General features: G+C 35.6%; 1 protein-coding gene across 3 annotated transcripts in view; it reads left to right on the top strand.

The window, feature by feature from the left end:
• Positions 1 to 18,531, top strand: part of ROCK2 (Rho associated coiled-coil containing protein kinase 2) — a 104,020-nt gene extending 85,489 nt beyond the window's left edge. The window contains exons 20-34 of one of the 3 annotated variants that reach the window (XM_066994934.1): positions 1,213 to 1,282; positions 2,601 to 2,704; positions 2,835 to 3,021; positions 3,349 to 3,442; positions 3,545 to 3,639; positions 4,280 to 4,459; positions 4,695 to 4,863; positions 5,252 to 5,434; positions 7,938 to 8,008; positions 8,965 to 9,053; positions 9,630 to 9,708; positions 9,921 to 10,182; positions 10,808 to 11,021; positions 15,065 to 15,174; positions 16,409 to 18,531. In XM_066994934.1, coding sequence (XP_066851035.1) covers positions 1,213 to 1,282; positions 2,601 to 2,704; positions 2,835 to 3,021; positions 3,349 to 3,442; positions 3,545 to 3,639; positions 4,280 to 4,459; positions 4,695 to 4,863; positions 5,252 to 5,434; positions 7,938 to 8,008; positions 8,965 to 9,053; positions 9,630 to 9,708; positions 9,921 to 10,182; positions 10,808 to 11,021; positions 15,065 to 15,161 — 1,894 coding nt within the window. In that variant the 3' untranslated portion in view covers positions 15,162 to 15,174; positions 16,409 to 18,531. The remainder of the gene's footprint in view (positions 1 to 1,212; positions 1,283 to 2,600; positions 2,705 to 2,834; positions 3,022 to 3,348; positions 3,443 to 3,544; positions 3,640 to 4,279; positions 4,460 to 4,694; positions 4,864 to 5,251; positions 5,435 to 7,937; positions 8,009 to 8,964; positions 9,054 to 9,629; positions 9,709 to 9,920; positions 10,183 to 10,807; positions 11,022 to 15,064; positions 15,175 to 16,408) is intronic. The other 2 variants (XM_066994936.1, XM_066994935.1) reach the window with 2 other exon arrangements.
• Positions 18,532 to 19,642: the final 1,111 nt, after the last annotated feature.

Raw genomic sequence — 19,642 nt, 5'->3', positions numbered from 1 at the left:
TGCTCAGTCTATTTTTTAAAGTAATGCTGATTTTTAATTTTCTTTTTGCAAAAGCTGAGAGCCACATTAATTTTAAAGATTTTTACACAGAATATGCTATTCCATAATGCAAAACTTAATTGTTTAATATAATTTATAGCGACTCTAGCCTTAGTGATTGAGCAATGTATAGATTTACCATCGAAAATGTTTGCTTCCCTGAAGACCTATAATCAGAAACAAAAGGTGTAAAGGAAAAGAAAAATCTTAAACACAGGAGCGTGAAGAGTTGAGAAACATTTATTTAGGAGAATACTTAGGAAATTTTCTTTTAAACAACTGCGAGCTTCAGTAAAGAGGAAAGATGCTGTCATTATTAGTCTAGGAGAGGTCATTAGAGTTGGACAGTAATGCTAATACAGAGCTGTGAAGTGTAACCATTGGAAATAGCCTGTGCTAAGGGAGTTGAATCACACGTAGTAGGCCTTCAAATAGGAGTTATGCTAGCAATTCTTCTTCAAGTGCTTACAAGCAATTATTGCAACTGAAAATAAATAAATATTAAGGTTTTCTCACACAAAGAACATTCTTGTGACAGAAAAGACAAGTTTAATATGTAGATCAGGTGTGTTTTATTCTTTGCTCTTTTAGACTTCTGATGATGTACCTTGTGCTTTTTCTTTTCTGTGAGCAAGATGCAGTTACTCACCTGGAAGACTATATATGATGATTGCTATAACATAAAATAATGGTGGAAGTCTTTTCTACTACATTACTGTTCTTTGTTGTGTGACTAAGTGACTTTCTGAGTTGTTTTAAAAGATGAATTCAAGAAACGATGCCTGACAAAGAATAAAGGCATTCTCAGAGTCTGAGCTCTAGCAAACAAGAAACAAAACAGTCTGTCAGATCAGATCAGTGATGTTTTACATGGAAATAAGATTCTGTCAGTGGCTGTTTGCTTTATCAGTGTGTCTTAGTGGTTAAACTGTCAGACTGTTGTAGTTAGTAAGTGAGCAGTGTTAAACTGATGTCTCATTAGTGTAGTGTTCTGAGCTGCACAGGTGAAAATGAGAGACAGTCTGGTACCCGAAGGAAGTGTCAAGTTTAATTGCAGATTATACTTTGATCTAGACAGACTGAGGATGTTAAGAGTGTAAATGAACTCCTTTCTGTTTACTTGTTTGGAATATCTTCATATCTTTTATTTAAAGGTATTATATTCCTTCCTAGGGAACGTCAAGATGCAGATGGACAAATGAAAGAGCTTCAAGACCAACTTGAAGCTGAACAGTATTTCTCGGTATGCTTGATGCTTCTTTATTTTTATACTAATATGTTTAGGTGTAATGTTAGCTTTTCTTCTTCCTCCTCAGCCATGAGGCATTTCACTGCTCAAATCTTAGGCTAGTTCTTTTCCTTCTGTCTGTCTTCAGTCTTGTCTGCAGCCCTGTTACCACTCTTTGCTCTTGATCACTGAGCAGTGTAAAAGTGGTTGCGTTAAGAAATGTAACAGCTTTGGAAGGGAGTCCCAAGCACAGTTTTTAGTGGGAGGTAGTCAAGCAGCTTTTTCCTTCTTTTCCACAGTGTAAATGATTTTCTGCATGTTTCAAGCATTTTGTATTTAGCATCTGTTCCATGCTGCAAGGGAGAAAAAAGCTGTATTCTCAGAATCATATGGCATTATGAAATGTGCATTTAAGGCTTTGAAGGAAATTTCTGCATTATAGTTACACTTGGCAGAGACCTTTTGAGAGTTTTTGCTTCAGTGTGATAGGTACAATAGAGTAAATAGGTATTGTTGGTAGAAATCATCACTATCATATGAAGGTTAACTTATATTAATAGTGCACAGCCAGCCACAACGGAAAGGCCAGAGAACTTGCTTGAAAATTAAAGGAAACTTATGCTTCTACTGTGGTCTTTATGTCAGTGAGGAAAAGGACTAACTGATCAAAAAGCTGTACATCTCAAAGGAGACAGAATGGGAGAGTTGAGGTCAGCTGACTGCTGTGGATGGGCCAGAGAGAGAATTCTGAGGGAGTTGTCTAACAAGTCCTGCGCTAAATCCACTTGCACTTTATCTGTTTTCAGTCATTCTTAGTGCACAGAGCAGTGTAATTTTTCTTTCATTTCCTCTATATCTCTAGGTTTGTACCCCTTTAAGAAAAAATCTAAATTTCAAATACTTTTCTAATCTATTTTTCTCTTACTCCTTTATGCCTTTTTCCTCTTGGGCTGTCATGTTGCTTTCATACATTTTTATGGTTAGAGTCCAAGCTCAACCTAATCTACCTCTGACAGGGATTTAAAATAGTAGAGAAAAGAAAATTCACATTGTGAGTCCTACGCACAGTATGCTTGCAAGCATATAAAATGTATCTCATACATCCATTCACAAATAACACAAGTTTAATACAAAACAAAACAAAAAATCTTAAATGAAGACATATTCGGGAATGATGATGACCTTTAGTTAAATTTAGAGAAAGCATTGCACTGCTGTACTTGAACTGATTATAGAGCTGTATACTACATCATCTTATATCATCACATCATTTTTGTGTACCTTCAAGCTAGAATATGGAAGTCACGTCCTTTTTTCCTACTTTAAATTCTAGACTCTGTATAAGACACAAGTTCGAGAACTTAAAGAAGAATGTGAAGAAAAGACGAAACTTTGTAAAGAAATACAGCAAAAGATACAAGAGTTACAGGATGAGAGGTAGATTTTACTAGTGCTATTAATACATAGAAAAGGATGGCTTTTTATTGCTTTTGTTCAGGTGTTTTTTGTTTTTTTTTTAAGTAACTTTCTATTTTTTGAGTTAATAGTATGTACTAATAATTTGCAGAGATTCCTTGGCGGCTCAGCTAGAGATTACCTTGACAAAAGCAGATTCAGAACAACTTGCACGTTCCATTGCCGAAGAACAGTATTCTGATTTGGAAAAAGAGAAGATTATGAAAGAACTGGAGATTAAAGAGATGATGGCTCGGCATAAACAGGAACTTACTGAGAAAGATGCCACCATAGCCTCTGTGAGTAATATGCATCCTAATTTTGTTAAAGGTTTATGTGGGCGTTAGTTTCATTTGCAGTTGGATTTATCCAACGCTGTTTAGCATACTTAAAGGTAAAACTGATATTTAAAAATACATCTTTTTTATGAATTAACTGAAATAAAAATCTCATACCCTGTTTCTTCCATGAATCTCTCTGATCATTGTCTTCTGTGCTCCTACCTCTCTATAACTAGTCCCCTTATGTTGTCCCATTTTTGCTCTCAGGCATTTCCTGATGTACTGTAATGCTTTCATATGTCAAATGTTTTTAGTTGCATAGTCACATGTACTTTTTGTTTGCAGTTGGAGGAAGCAAATAGAACACTAACTAGCGATGTGGCTAATCTGGCTAATGAGAAAGAAGAACTGAACAATAAACTGAAGGAAGTACAAGAACGTATGTATTCCTTGAACCAAATACAGTTTAGTATGAAAACAGTATCATTTTTAATAGTACTGTTTCTTTTGTAATGAACTTTCATTGATTTTTTTTTTACAGAAATTACAAAACTAAAAGAAGAAGAAGCAAATATAGGAAATATTAAAGCACAGTTTGAGAAACAGTTATTGAATGAAAGAACATTGAAAACTCAGGTAAGCAAATGTATGTAAATGAATGAAGAGATAGTGTTCATGAAACAAATAATTTTTAGTAGAAAACTTACTGTTTACGTTTTTTTTACACTGAATCAAAATATGTTGAATTGATCTTATTTTGCCTGTACTAAGTAGACTTACTGTGTGGTGAAACTTCAACTTCACGTTTCATCATAGAGGAATTCCTAATCATCCTAATCCTAATTCCTGGTGGATGCAGTCCACCAGCATAAGTCTAGATTTCAGTCAAATTCATATGGTTTTCCTCTTGATTTATATTCCTCTGTAATTTCTACAAAATGTGAAATTTCTAATGTCAATCTCAATTGTTTTTTAAAGTTAGTGACATTTTAATCCAAATATGTATTTTGGGGCTAGCTAACGGAAACTGAAGAGAATATTTAAATGAGTAGAAGTCTTCTGAACAAATGTTTGCTTAAAGTGAAAGTGGAATCGTGACCTTCTTTACAATTTTGAGCAATGCAATGAATTAAAACAACTTTGTACTACCAGATACGCAGTGTTTACTATTAGGTTACAAGTGCCTGGTCATGGGTGAGAGAGAAGACTGTTTCTTCACAGCATAGTAGTATGTACTTATTGATGTGGTTTTTTCTTCTTTTTCTTCCATGGGAAGGCTGTGAATAAATTGGCTGAGATCATGAATCGGAAGGGTCCAGTCAAACGTGGAGCTGACACTGATGTACGGCGGAAGGAAAAGGAAAATAGGAAACTGCATATGGAACTGAAATCTGAACGAGAGAAGTTAACGCAAATGATGATCAAATATCAGAAAGAAATCAATGAAATGCAGGCAGTAAGATTCTCTTTGCAAATATAAACATTGATAGCATTTTCTTTATTATGTATTGAATTGATTCAGTTTTTTAAGGTAGCATATAAAGTGTCTATTCCTGAATTTCCATGTCCGAAAGAAACGTGCAGTATATATTACTGAGACTGGCTGCAAAGTCTCCAAAATTTTCTACTTACATTTTCTCTGAGTAACTGAATATAATGACAATAGGAAATCTTTTCATTTATCCTTACAGCAAATAGCAGAAGAGAGTCAGATACGCATTGAACTGCAGATGACTCTGGACAGCAAAGATAGTGACATTGAACAGCTTCGTTCACAGCTACAGTCATTGCACATTGGTCTAGATAACAGTAGCATAGGCAGTGGACCTGGAGATACTGAGACAGATGATGGATTCCCTGGTATGTTATTTTTATTAATATTTCTGCATTAATTGGTTGTATATCTGCGTTTTACCATGGAAGCTGAAATATTGAAATACTCCTCTGATGTTTCTGGGGCTTTTTATCTTTGTGTTTCTGTCATCTTATCAATGCTTTGATAGTGTTCACTATCCATGTACTAACTACATCTATCTGTAATCATACTTCATTCTTAAATTTATTTGAAAAAATTTCTTGAAAAAAATGTATTGTCTCACATTGGAACTAATTTTTTTTTCATCTCTATGACAGTAGTTAATTTGCAATTATTTTGCTATGTGATGAAATGTAAAACTAATACTCTCTTCTTAGGAATTCTGTTTTGACTTCTTTTCTGCCTTTTTCCTCCTTTGTTCTTTATGTTTAGTCCATATCACTCAATCCCACACTGTGGAATCCATGTCTTTTACCTACAAGCACTCTTCCACCTCTGTCAGTATTGCCACTAAGCCTTCCAGTTCTCGCATGCTTCTTGATTCTGATTCTGATTCTGACTCAGAGGAAGAACCTTTGTCTTGTTCCCACAGCCCTACAGAAGTTGATAGCACAGGTGACATTCCTGAGAACTGCTTGGTGTTGTTTTTATTGTGTTCTTTTCTCAATTTCAAAACTAACACTATTAATACATTATATATTTAAACAAACCAAAAAAATTGGCAGCAAACATTGTAATCAAAGGCATGATAAATTTTGCATGAAGAAATAATTGACCTGTTTCATCTAAATGTTTTCGGATGCTTGCTGCCATTTACAAAACACCATTTTTATTAAAGCATTGAATAAATCCTTATTCCTTATTGTCTTGTTCAGATAGGTAGCCTCTATGCAGTATATAAAGTTATCTGCATGACCTTAAGATACTGGATACCAAAAAGTCAAGTATTTATGTTTCAGTGAAATGTCAAGATATCTCTCCTCACAATCTAAACGTGTTCATTACTTGTTCATAGAAATTCAGTCTTCTGAGTGTTACCTTTATTTTTTCTTTTTGCCTCAGTTTGAATCTTAAATTTGATTCTTGTATGATAAAGCAATAAAAAATTATTTCTATTTGTTTTTCTAGATGCATAAAGAATATAATTAAAGAGCTCTGGTAAAACAGAGCTTTGTTTTATTAATTCTATACTCATTCTACGTGACTACATGAACACTGTCTTGAATAAAACTTGTATTTAGTGTTAATGTCAGAAGCGGAGCTTTTTAATTACATTCAATTTTCTGTATGTTACTTGAGGCTCTTCTAAAGTGTGAATATCTTTCAATCAAAGGCTGATTTTTTTTTCCTGAATATTGACATTACTTCTTCAAACTAGAGTAAAGCATAATGCATTTCCTGTATTTTCTTCATTCTCTGTTTTTTTGGTATGATGCTTCTTGGTGAAAGAATTATTGAGTATTTACATATTTTTTCCTTGTTAGCTGCTCTTGTGTAATGTGCATGGTTTTATTTTGTTGTAAAGTAAAAATCATAGCTAAGCTAGGACTGTTCACTAAGATATTTGCAGCAGATTTGAGGTTTGATGATTTTTTTTCCTCCTAGTGCTTACAAACATGTGCTGTGAAAATTTGGGAATATTTTGGCTTTTCTCTGGTCTGTTAGTATAGAATGGATGCCAGAAATGACACAGTATAATATGAAACTTCTTTTGTCCACTTTCATGCTATAGTCAGAGAGATTACAGAGAAAAATTGGGAAAAATCCAAACGTGCTTCCTGCGTGTGGGTACCACTGTGGGAAAGCATTTTTGCATCAGCATTATGCTTGCTACCCCTTGTATCAGGCATAGTTGAGAGGAATAATTTAAAGTGACAGGTATGAGGCAAAATAAATGTTAGAGAGCTGCTTCACGTACACTAAACTGTGTCATCAATAGCAATGGTTACAGAGAAATAAAATTTGAAGACAAAACGCATCTCAGTAAATAACCACTCCTCAAGTCTCTCTAGATGTAACAAAAATTCAATGAATATCTAGTATTTGTTACACTATATTAAATATAGGCACAGGATTGCAAATGCCATCTGATGAGAAAAAAATAACATTTGCACTTTGGGGTAATTTTTGTGCTCCTTTCATGGATTTGTGTTTGTTTATACTGAAAGCTTCAGAATTTTAGCCTTGGTGTCTGCAGCAGGAGAGGTTAACTGCTAGGGTGGGAAACCAATCATGTTTACAATTGAATTTCTCTTAATAAACCACAGGGAAAAGAAATTCTTGTATAACTTGGAACTATAAGAATAGTGTCAAAGTCTGTGAGATACTTACTGTGTATTACCAAGCACAAGGAAAGTCTGATCCTGTTGAGATTTTGGTTGCTGCTGAAATGTGTGTCAAAAAACAGTTGACCTATTAATCCTATTGATAAAACTCATTTGACTAATGTGATGGTGAAATATAAAATATCACAAGTGTGTGAAAGCATAGTTGAATTTAGGCAAGGCCTAGGGTTTAGCCCAAAATCACTTATTTTGGATTAGAAAGTCTAGGAGATTTAGGCAGAACTAGAAAAATAGAAAAATGTATAGAGCGGAAAATATGAATAAGAATATAAAACTTGTGAAATTTTACCTGGAATATAGAGGATATATGTTTACTGATGGTAGTAGTTTGCATTGTTTTGTCTTTTGTGTAAAACTGGATGTCATGTGGTCTCTACTAATATCTTTAGATGTTGTTCTAAGTGGTGAAGCTAGATAGACCTCAAAGTCTTAAAAAAATAAAACAAACCAAAACCAAAAAAAAAAACAGCAAAAACTTAAGGGAATGTGTGTGCTATAATTGCAAGTTTGCTCTTCCTACCTTCTTCTTCATACCTACTAGTTTTTTGTAATCCCATTGTCTGTGATTGCTGTATTCAGGAATACGCAATTTAATTTATTCCTGAAAATTTACTGTGATAAACTTTGCAAGACATTGTATTTTTAAATAGTTCATGTTCTCATGTTTGCTCTTTTGCTTTATTATTGATCTTCAATGACTATTTTTAAGTGCACAGTAGTCTCAAAAATATCGTTTTGTGAATAATTATGTTCTTAAATATTTCTTTTTTCAGAATCAAGATTAGAAGGCTGGTTATCACTACCTGTTCGAAATAACACTAAAAAATTTGGATGGGTTAAAAAGGTAAGAAAAGATATATGTGTATATATATATATATATATGTAAATATATATATATATATAATCTTTTTTCATGCATAAACTGGATTTTACACTCACCACAGATTTTCAGCACTTCAATTTTTTTTGATACATGCCCTCTCATTACTTAAATGTGTATATATATGTGAATGTATGTATAATATGTTAGGTGATATAGCTATGTCTGAGAGTAACAGGGGTTGGACATTTATACAATCAACAATAAGCAATCTGAATAGCATCATGTATCTGGAACTTAACGTAGTCTGGAAGAAGATGCCCTTGAGAAATACTTTATTTAGGAGATAAAAACTAGTGGCTGCACATCTACTATGTGCAGCCCTCACTTGGTAACTGCTTTTCAGTAGCCTCTTCGGTGGGTCTTTACCCAAAGAATAGCCTGCACAGTTTTATACTAGTTCACTTACTGCTCAATCATAGTGTTCATTCTGGACAAAATTCTAGAAATTTGAGGTCTTATAGATAACAAGCTGTTTTATGAAAACTGCTAGCAGTACTGATAAGTGATCTTGGTGAGCATGATGCCTGTTAGTTGTGAACTGCACCTGTAAAACAGGCATTGTAAGATGGCAACTATTCTGTCAGTCCAAGTGAAGATTCAGTCTGTAAAATAGAATGTAATGTTACTCTCTCCTCGACTTCCATTCTTATCTCGTCATATATACTTAAATCTGTTTAAATACCAATTAATCTGATAACATAAACTGATGCATCAAGTAATAAAAATCTTGTCTGTAGTGCAATGAATTTATTGGCAAATCATGGACTCAGAATACAGTACTACTATTGTCCTTTTAGCTACCATTTAACAAAACAATAGATAGAGATTGCTTTGACATCTGTGATAATTGCTCTGATATCTTTGATGTGATGAGTTGGAGTAAAATGTGTATTGTATGCTTTTCTGCCTCTGAACAGTATGTAATTGTAAGCAGTAAGAAGATCCTGTTCTATGACAGCGAACAAGATAAAGAACAATCTAATCCCTATATGGTATTAGATATAGAGTAAGTATTCTGTAAGATTGCTTCCTCTGATTTGCAGGTGGACTTTGTCAGAAAGGCTTTGACCAAAGGCCTTTTAGAAAGATCCAGTCTTAGACCACAATGTCAAATGGGACATACTTTTGCAATAAGCTCTGTTATGTTTGTTGACCTACACAGACCACTGAACTGACCTGACTGAACTGCTTCCACTAGCTGAGCTAGGCTTACCTCACACACTGTAGCAAGAAATGTTAAGAAATCTGTAGCTGAGGGACTGTAATTTTCAATGTTTGTACATTTTCATTTACAGCATGCGCTTATAAGCAGGTGGCGTAGTTAATTTATTTCCTTAACAAATACAGACTGTGGCTATTCGGAGGTTGGAGCGTGGGCAGAGGATTGTGTTAGAAAGCTACCAGCAATCACTAAAGTCACATGATGTCAGTTTTTTAGTGTTGTCATTTTTTTTTGTAAGTATAGCTGGATACTTGTGACTTGTTTTTATTTAGGGTTTGGAAATTCATGTGCAGGATTCTAAGATAGGCCTATCGTTTTGGAAACATTAATTTTTGTATTTATTGAAATAATTTCCTATAGCAAACTATTCCACGTCCGGCCAGTCACTCAGACTGATGTGTACAGAGCAGATGCCAAGGAAATTCCAAGGATATTCCAGGTACTTAATAATAAATAAATGTCTCTAATGTAATAAACATGGTATATCACATTGTCAAAAATATTTTCATAACTTTGTCTAATGAAGTATTTACTACAAAATTGTTGAAAGGATCCATTCTGGTGTAATTCCTCAGTCTTTCTAATTAGATAATTACTCTGAATATATGTTTGTCATATAGGAGTACTGAGGTTATTTTGCCTTGATTCTAGATTCTATATGCTAATGAAGGAGAGAGCAAAAAGGAACAGGAATTTCCTGTGGAGCCTATGGGAGAGAAGTCAAATTACATTTGTCACAAAGGACATGAGTTTATACCTACTCTTTATCACTTTCCCACCAATTGTGAAGCTTGTATGAAACCTCTGTGGCATATGTTTAAACCTCCTCCTGCTCTAGAATGTCGTCGTTGCCATATCAAGTGTCACAAAGATCACATGGATAAAAAAGAAGAGATTATAGCACCTTGCAAAGGTAATTAGCAAGTATTTGATTGTGTGTACAGTCAAGGAATGACAAAACATCCTAATGTCAGTAATGGTCTAACACCAACTTAAACAGGGAGGTTTTTCTTTTATGGGTATGTAGCTGTCAAACTTCCTAAAGGTGTCTACAAGAGGATTGTCTCACTGCTGTGAGTGAATAGCGTGTAGCTAATTAGGTACATACCTGCTGTGTTGTCAGCTTCATGCAGCAAAGCCTAGTGGTTGATAGACTGCTCACACTGTTGCGTGTTGTGCAGCATTGCTATCTGACATGATGATGTTAGTGGGGGTTAGGAAATGGATGATATTCAGTGAAGTTGCTCCTTGTGACTTAGGTTGTGGTTTCTGGTGATCAGGCATGCCTTTGTGTTACCTTTTCTTGTTTTTTAACATATGTGTCTTCCATAGTACTAAATCGTTATCCTGTAAACAAACATAAGGAAGCATAAGGAAACTTTAAGTTTGGCAAAATCTGCCTCACTTTGCTTTTGATTTCTCTGCAGATTTCTCTTGTTGATTATGAGAGTATGGTAATCTGACCACTAATTTTTGCTGTGGGTATATGTTTAGAGAAATAACAATATTATTTTTTATTTGAAAAACTATTATTACAGTGTATTATGATATTTCAACGGCAAAGAATCTACTACTGTTAGCTAATTCTACGGAAGAACAGCAAAAATGGGTGAGCCGACTGGTGAAAAAAATACCCAAGAAGCCTCCAGCACCAGACCCCTTTGCTCGATCTTCTCCCAGAACTTCCATGAAGGTACAGCCAAACCAGTCCATCAGACGACCAAGTCGACAGCTTCCTCCAAACAAACCAAGGTGACACAAGAGCTGCTATTTAATTTATTATTTTAAACATTCTACTACAATTAATGTGATACATGTTTATATGGGCAACTGACCACAAATGTTGTTGACTACTGATGTGTGATCTAGTATGTCATATTCTATAAACCTTATTTAAGTTATAAGAAAACCCATTATGATAGTTAACCTAATGCATTGATAATGTGTCTTACTGTTCCCGTGAACTGGCAGCTGGTAGGGAAAGTGGGATTTAACTAGGCAGAGTCAGTGACAGGGTTGTGAAGATTTTGAGGGGAAAAAAAAAGGTTTAGTGACTTTCAACACGGCCACTACTGGACATGATTTGAAGTTGCAATATGAAATTAGGTACTTGTGGTTCTAATGAACCTAGGAGAAAACTGGGTGCCTTCAAAAAGCGATCCAGAAGGTCTTCCACATACCTAAAGACTGCACATCTTTTTCTTTCATACTGTGTGGTTTTGAGGAATGTGTTGAATTCCTGCCCCATTCTGAGGTTAGAACCATGACTGAGGATGTGTGTGTTTGAGTGTGATTCATCTGACCAAATGTATATAACTATGTCTAACTCTGCTTACAGTTGATATATAGGAAGAGTTGGTTTTAGGATTGAATTCACAACATCCTAATGAAGAAAGGGAGCATAAAGCACTCTTGGACATCCACAGCAAAATAGTTCAGATGAGTCTCACTTTTGCATCTCTGCCCATGCAGGTTCCACAGTGTGGTGCCATTTTCTGCAGTGGTAGGCATCTGTGTGAGCATCACTCATGCTTTTGGAAAGAGCTGGTAGATGGGAAGTGGTGATCACCGTTTGGACAAGTAGTTGGAGCACTTGCCAAAGGGAGGGATTGGTTTCAATTCCTTATTTAGCCTAGAAATACTCATGCTTATGTCTCATGTTTCCTAAAAGAGTAGTCTTATCATCAAGTTCCTCTAATTTGGGAAATAAATATGCATGTAAAACCCAGTAATCTACTATTGGATCAGTTTTAAAGAGCAAAATCCTATGTTGCAGCCACAGAAGTGATAACATTCTGCAGATTGCAGTTAAGTGATAGCACAGTACAGAATTTCTGGATTTTTTCAGTTTGCTTTTTTTTCATCGTCTAGAGTACTGCACAGTTAGTTAAGAAGGAAGGAACAGTTAGGGTTATAAAGCTAATACTTAAACATAATAGTCCCTGGTTGTTGACAGCCTGTGAAAGGTTTGGTCTGTCTGACTTGCTTTGTTTGTTGCAGTATTCCAGCAGCAATGGACAATTCAACAAAGGTTTAAAATTGTTCCTTCAAGAAGCAATTTGGGAGTGGCTAGATGGTGTTGGTCTCCTTGTCCCTGTGACCAGACTGCCACCAGTATCTAAGCTGGCTGGTTGAAAACTGGGTTGGAAGAGTCACCAGATTTACAGTGGGGAATGCAGTGCAAGCATGCTTGGTGTTGTGATGCTGTTGCAATCGCAAAATAGCCTTATGGGAGGAAGAGTTAGATAGTAATAAAAATAAAAAATGTATTTTAATATGGGGAAATACATAGTGAAAAGACTCAAAATAACTTCACTTCCCTCCTAATTTCCATACAAACTAATTTTTGATGATTTATTTTCCATCCTTTAAAAGAAGGTCTGACCTAGTAATTTGAATTTTAAATTATTAGATTTTTTGATTATAACCATGGAGGTGAAAAGTTTAATTCCACATTTTGGAGATTAATTATTGAAGGGATTCTTTGTGCAAAATCAATGAAAATATCAACAATTGGATTGGAGCAAGGAAACATTATTCGTGACAACCTGGGGGACAAGTAAAAAGCTTTTCTTCTGCATTTTTACATTCTAATTCATCAGCATTATTCTGTTTCTTATTGTTGACATATAAAGGGTGTATTTTATACTCTGATTCTTTTTCCACAGCTATGCTTGTGTTCTCAGAAAGAAAATTTTCTTCTTTCAATCTTCATGATGTTTCTTTACAGAATGCTTTCAGAACTGTATCTAGCTTGCCCTTCTTTCTATTCTGGTTCTCATCCACTCCAAATCAGTCTTTAATGTTTTTTGCCTAACAGTATATTTTTCTATCTGTATGTTTAGTAATGGTAGGAAAAGAAGGAGGATGAATATTTTTTTTGTGTAAGCAGTTTTATGCTTGCAGTTAAACTTTCCGAGTTAACTTTTGAAAATGTACCTGTCAGCTCAGGAGTTACAGATGGAAAAGTGGAGTTCTGTGAGGTCATCTCACCTTAATGCAGGTCTGTCAAAGTTCTGTGGAAATCTGTATGGATGTAAACACTTTCAATTAGAAACCACACACTTAAACATCACTGTTACTGCTATAGCCAGTTAATATCTGACTGGTGCTTCCATGAGGTTTTTGTGCAAGCACTTACTGTGTGGAATAGTTAATTTTCTGTTACAAACTTCACTGAGAGTGAAGATCCAGTTGCCAGCTAAATGCGGGAGCTGAGTGGCTGGCGACAAGCTGGAGATGAGCCAGCAGCATGCCCTGGCAGCGAGGCAGGCTCTGGGACTGCACTGAAGGAGTTCAGCCAGGAGACTGAGGGAGGAGATATCACTCATTATTCTACGGCGAGATACTGCGTCCAGTTTAGAGCCGCCAGATTCGAGAAAGACTTTGACCAACTGGGGAAAATCAAGCAGAGGCCATCGGGCCTCTTCCGTATGAGGACAGTCAGCAGGGAGAAGGGTTGGTGGGGCTGGGCAGGCTCCATCCTTGGAGGCTTTCAAGAACCGACTGGAAGGAGTCCTGCACAGCCTGAGCTGGCCCTACCTCGCAGCTGGCCCTGCTTTGAGCAGGAGGTCGGCCGAGAGACCTCCTGAAGTCCCGTGCAACCCATATGGTCCTATAAATGCCGTCCGTGCCAGGAATTTTGTCACACAGACCGTATAGTTTCCGCATTCAACTAGATTGTGCCAAAAGGATCATTCCAAATTAAAAAAAAAAAAAACAACTTTAATATATTTTAATACCTAATGATTTCTGTGTTTTAGGAATTATGATAACCACAGTTCGTATAATAGATTAATATTGAGCCTTTTTAGGGATATATCATTTAAGTGTAAAAACTTTAAGAGCTGAAATCCCAATAAAAACTGAAACCTGCTTTGTTTAAAGCATGCAATTAACTATATTAAACATTGTAACATGTTTTAGTTAAAATATCCTGAAGGCTTTCTTTAGAATAAAGTTTCTATCTCTGCCTCGTAAGGTTGGCATATAAACCTGATTTCAAATCCACTGAGCTCAGTGGAGAAATGACTAGACTGGATTTCATTTCTTGTAAGTTGAGAAGTTAGTACTTGAGATGTTTGTCTAAAATCCTTCTATAATAGCAGAAAGATGAATGCCTTTAGACAATGATTCATCCCATCCCAAAACGAATGCCTAAAATAGGTGAAATGACTCATTTGCTGAAAAAGCCTGCCTCTCTCTCCTCCATTCTCTGGTGACCATAGAAGGAGCATCGGCAGCGATGCATAGAGAACACGGTGATACATCCTCTTTTTTTGGCATTGCCTAATGTGAAATAATGAGCTGCAGGACAGCTGTGAAGTATAATCTCACTGTATTTGTTTGTGAATTCAGATGACACTGTTCTATTTGATGTTCTGTTCAACAACCAAATTACTGAGTTTTACTGGAAAAATTTAGTCTTGCATTATTGTCTGGAAAGGGACGGCAGCTGAGCATAAAACTGCACCTGGGTCAACAATAGCTGCAGCAAAACAGCAGCTAATTTTATGAAATGTAGATGGTCTTTCCTACTGACATTTTTGGGGAAAAATCAATATGGTAAGTGTTCAGTAGAATTTAATGATTTGTGAGATACATTTCCTTTGAATACAGCATTCGTGGCTTACATGAAAGGTAACTGAATCTTCATATTCCATGGTACACAAAGGAAGGAGCCCACCTATTTTAAGACAGTCTTTTTAGAAAGGTTTAGTGATAACAAATGGAATTTTGAAGTGTCTTCTATAAGAAGCGTGACACACATTAAATATCAAACCCTCCTGTTGCAGATTACTTGATCTGGCATTTAAAGACTGGGATTGGTCATTTGATGATGTTGATGATATTGATGGTGATGATGATGATGACGATGTTTTTGATTTCTGAAGAAGTATAAGGGGTAAATCTAAATAGTGAGGAATGGATTTGTTTGCCTTTGAATACAGCATGCTATGTTGGATTTTGTTTCTTAAAGTAGAGAAAACACAAGATCTCATTTTAATATTTTTTACTGCAAAAATGAGATTCTGTTCACAGTGTCAAATTTTTAGAGAAGTTGTTTTCATTAAAATGATGGATTTGCCTTTTCACTGTTCTTATTTTTCTAATTTTGGATCTTTGTTCAAAATTCATGTCTGCCTGCCCCCAAAACAAAATACCTGTTGTTGTCAGAGTAGTTGTTCATGTGTAGTGCTAATACTAGCAGTATTAGTAATCTTAGTAGTGCTGCAAATAATTTGCTCTGCAAATAATTTATTTAGGCTAAAAAGGAGGTTTTAAAAGTTGGATATTTACCTGAAATAGAATCGGTGTTCACAAATGCTTTTTTTTCTTAAACTTTTAACATGAACTCACTTGTCCATGGCTAGCAGACATGAAATCCCAGGAGTTCTGCATTTTGCTTTTTCTACCTGTGTTGTGAAGTGAATTTGACTTGGCTTCTCTTTGCAGTGCTGTGCTTTTTGGGTACCTAACAATGCATTTGAAAACTATGTAAACAAGCAGGCTTTGCAGCTTCTGTGACACGGTTTCCTTGACTGCTTTAGAAAAGATACAGCTGTTTTGTTGATCTAATTTGCCCCATGGCTTACTCAAATATGCAACGTGAATGTACTGGAAAGAGTGAATGAAATTATTTTGTAGTTCTCAATGTTTTAGTCATTTTACATGTTGATGAAATATTGCGTTTACACTGCAGAAAAACCTAAATATTAAACTGTGACCTCTTAAGAATTTTTCTAAATACTCCATAGGTGTGTCTCAGCTTTATAAAAGAATGGGCAATGACAGCACCACAAGGGCTGTGCCTCAGCTATGTACTCAGTTGAGATACCAGCTCGTTACGTTAATTAAATATAATGCATTTTTATGTATAAAAAGCCTTTAAATTACTAATCTTTTATTACTGACTATTGTACTTTACCCTCATATATTACAAGGGGGTTTAATTGATTTGGGATCATAATGCGTAAGGATGCACTATACTTAAGTAACTTGATGCTGTTGAATGCAGAGGAATGACTTCTCCCAAGTATGCTGATGAGCCCATCTTAAATGAAGGTTTTGAGGAAGTGTGTTCTTGTCAGATTTTCATTCACTGCCTTTACTGACCAAACTTCCTGCTTCTTTTTCAGCTAACTGCTTTCCGTGAATGCAGACACAATTCAAGGTGATAATTTTCTTCCCGTTACAGCAAGACTGAAACATATCCCAAAATATATTAAAAATATATATTTTCCTGAGAGATTGTGCTATATATATCAGAGGTTTACATTTTTGCTGCAATATAAATTACTAATCTCTGAGGGTTTTCCTGTATTCCCCTGAGTGACTGATCAAATGAGGAATGGCTGGTAAATAGTAAAAGGATATGTTAGGTAACCTTTTAAACTCTGTTCCACAAAAGCTTTCTCGGCAAGACACACACACTACATTTCATAAAAGGATTGAGAGGAATGAATATTTAAACTGAAGAAACTGACTTCTCAGCTTTCGTAAAGATGCCACCAGCACGTCTGCAAGAAGAACAGGAGGAAGATCAATCACAGTGATATAGACTGCATCTGTAAGAAGTGACCATTATACTGTGTATATATATTGTACTGTAATACTGCAAGAGGGTTTTAAAAATCTTTCCACTTTATTTTTTTATGCTTATTAATCAGATACCGTTACTTATTGCAGTTGCAACTATGCACTTGTATAAAGCCATAATGTTGAAGTTTATATCATTCATACACGTCTATCAGAAGCTGCGTGTCAATGTTAAGCAGCTAGTTTAACTTTGAAGTATATACTAGTTTCAGCTTGTCATCATGGGCAGTCCTGTTTTTGCCTAATTGCCTTAATTTAATTTTTTTCAAGTTTTTTGCCCATTCTCTGTATTTAAGGAAAAGAAGGTTTACCAGCTCTTAGGATGCAATTTTGCTTCGTGGCAGAAAAAATAGTGCACTATTTTTACACCTAGTAAGTATATCAATGTCAATCTATTTTGAATGTATATCGACTGGTTTTGAGGGTGGAGAAGTGTTGGTTACAAAAACAATGTCTGATAACATTGGAATTCCTAGACCATTTGCTTATACATGTAACTGCTCATCCAGCCCTTTTTACAAACCTCAATATTAGTTATCAACTTATATTAACCCTCATTAAGTGCTATGAAAACTTCATTTTGCCTTGTTTTTGCATACTCTCCTAGATGTGTTTTTATTTCTGAAAAAAAAAAAGAGAATATGTGATTATTTTTTACATTTCACAACACAGTATCCAAGGACTGTCACAAACTTTAAAGAAAAAATAAAACATACTGTAGATGTATTTTAAAATTTTAAATCTGGTTCTCCAGCACATAGCTGTAGGCATAGATAAATATTCCAGTAGTGTGTTTTGAGAACTGATAGCTGGGAATAAAGGGCCTCAGAGGCACTTAATCTGACTTTTTTTTTTTTTTTTTACTTGGAGTTGTACAAAAAATATAATTTATGTGGGCTCATTCATGATGTGTTCATAATTATCCCAGAAAATGCATGTTTTATACAACTACAGTATGCTATGTTAAACATATTGACAGTAAAAAATGTAGTCTCCTATTTGGTCTCTTTATATATATAAATATATATATATATTTAAAATATATATATATATAAACTATTGTGTGGGAGTGCAGTAATTTAAAATATGATCTAACACTTCAATGAAGGAGGACATTTCACTTTAAAGTTTTGTTTGTTTGTTTTTGTTTTTTTTTAAAGAGTGTTGAAATGTTTGGAAGGATAGGACCATGATTTATTTAACACTATCATGAAAGGTGGACTTGGAAACACTGAAATACTGAAAATGAATAAATATATTTGCATTTTGTAACCTCTACTACAGTTCATCTTAACGGAGCCAGAATGTATTCAGTCTTCTATTTATGCACTCGCAAAGTAAAACGTTGTTTGTGGGTTCTTAAATCCAAACCTAAAACTTGCATATCATTTCTGTTAGGTATTATAACCCAATGCACAGCTACGGTGTTTTTTCCCCGCTTGTTTTGATTTACAGAAGTACGGTATATTTTTAGGTAATGCAGATTTGCATAGAGTACAACATTAAAAATGTATACAGTAAAACTGTTTCCATTCACTGAATGCATAAATATTTTATATATATATATAAAAAAAATGTTACATTGTGGGAAGTTCTATCCTTTTCTGAATTGGAGAGTATTATATATATATTTTTAAATAAACTATTTGAGTAAGGTAAAGTAGTTCCTGAACTCGACAAGCTGGTAATTAATTAAAATATTTAAATACATAGGCAACTACTGCGGCAGATATGTGAAAGGCAAAGGCTGCTCAAAAGAAAGCCAAGCAAAGGCTGTGTGTGGAGGAAGGGCAGACTCAGCGGAGCTGGTTTGGCAGGCCATCAGGTACCGGGGCTGGGTCTGGTGCACCTTCTCTGCATGGCTTGCCCTCGTTCACTGTGAATCCCTGGGGCCCTGTTAAGCCTGACATTTTTGGAAATGTGCTGTATTACAGTATTTACTAGCCACAGTTTATACATTCTCTACACATACAGCAGGCTGTATTGAGAAGCTATCACAGAATGATACGGGCTCGTAGGGAACACTGGAGATGCTCTGGCCTCACCTCTCCCTCAAAGCAAGGCCAACTTGGAACAAGTTCCCCAAGACCTGGTCTATTTGAGTTTTGAGTGCCTCTAGGGATGGAAGTACCATAGCATTTCTCAGTTCTCAACTTCATGCAGTTCTGTATCAAAACAAAGGAATGGTGTGGGCCACGCTGAGCTGTAACATGGAAACAATTTGGCCGATGGTATGATGTGAGCAAACCTTGTTTTGTACCCAGGACAGAAAAGGGAAAGCAGCTCCTCTGTCCTTCTCGCTTGTCCTTCTGTGCGAGATGGGGCTTTCATCTGCTGAGCTGTGGACTGCAAAGAACTCTTCAACATTAGTTCCTGGGGATTGTGTTGTTTCCTTTTTGTCAGTAGTAATCATTTAAAATTCTTGAGAGATGGAACATATTACTGGAATAAGGAATAGTTGTTTTAAAGTCGCTGAAGTTTAAACGCTTTCTCTTGTAACAGGGCTATTGCAGCAAACAGGACATTTTTATGGCCTGGCTGAATCTATCTATAGAAATTCTCTTATTCCAAGTCCTATTGTTTCGCAAGAGTGCACAGCTGGCATAGCCAAGCTGCAAATTAACCTTCTGGAAATATCAGGGGTCAGACTGGGAGCCAGAAACTCAAGACATTCACGGGGAAGTTGCTGTTTGGTTCCCATCCAATAGCTCACCAGCACAGAAACTGGACAGGAAGACCCCATCAGAGCAGTGTGTGGCAGCTGTCACAAGAGC

This window comes from Anser cygnoides, chromosome 3, assembly GCF_040182565.1.
Source record: "Anser cygnoides isolate HZ-2024a breed goose chromosome 3, Taihu_goose_T2T_genome, whole genome shotgun sequence".
NCBI lineage: Eukaryota > Metazoa > Chordata > Aves > Anseriformes > Anatidae > Anser > Anser cygnoides.
Note: the sequence above shows the minus strand (reverse complement) of the source record. Positions and strands in the feature narration are given on the sequence as shown.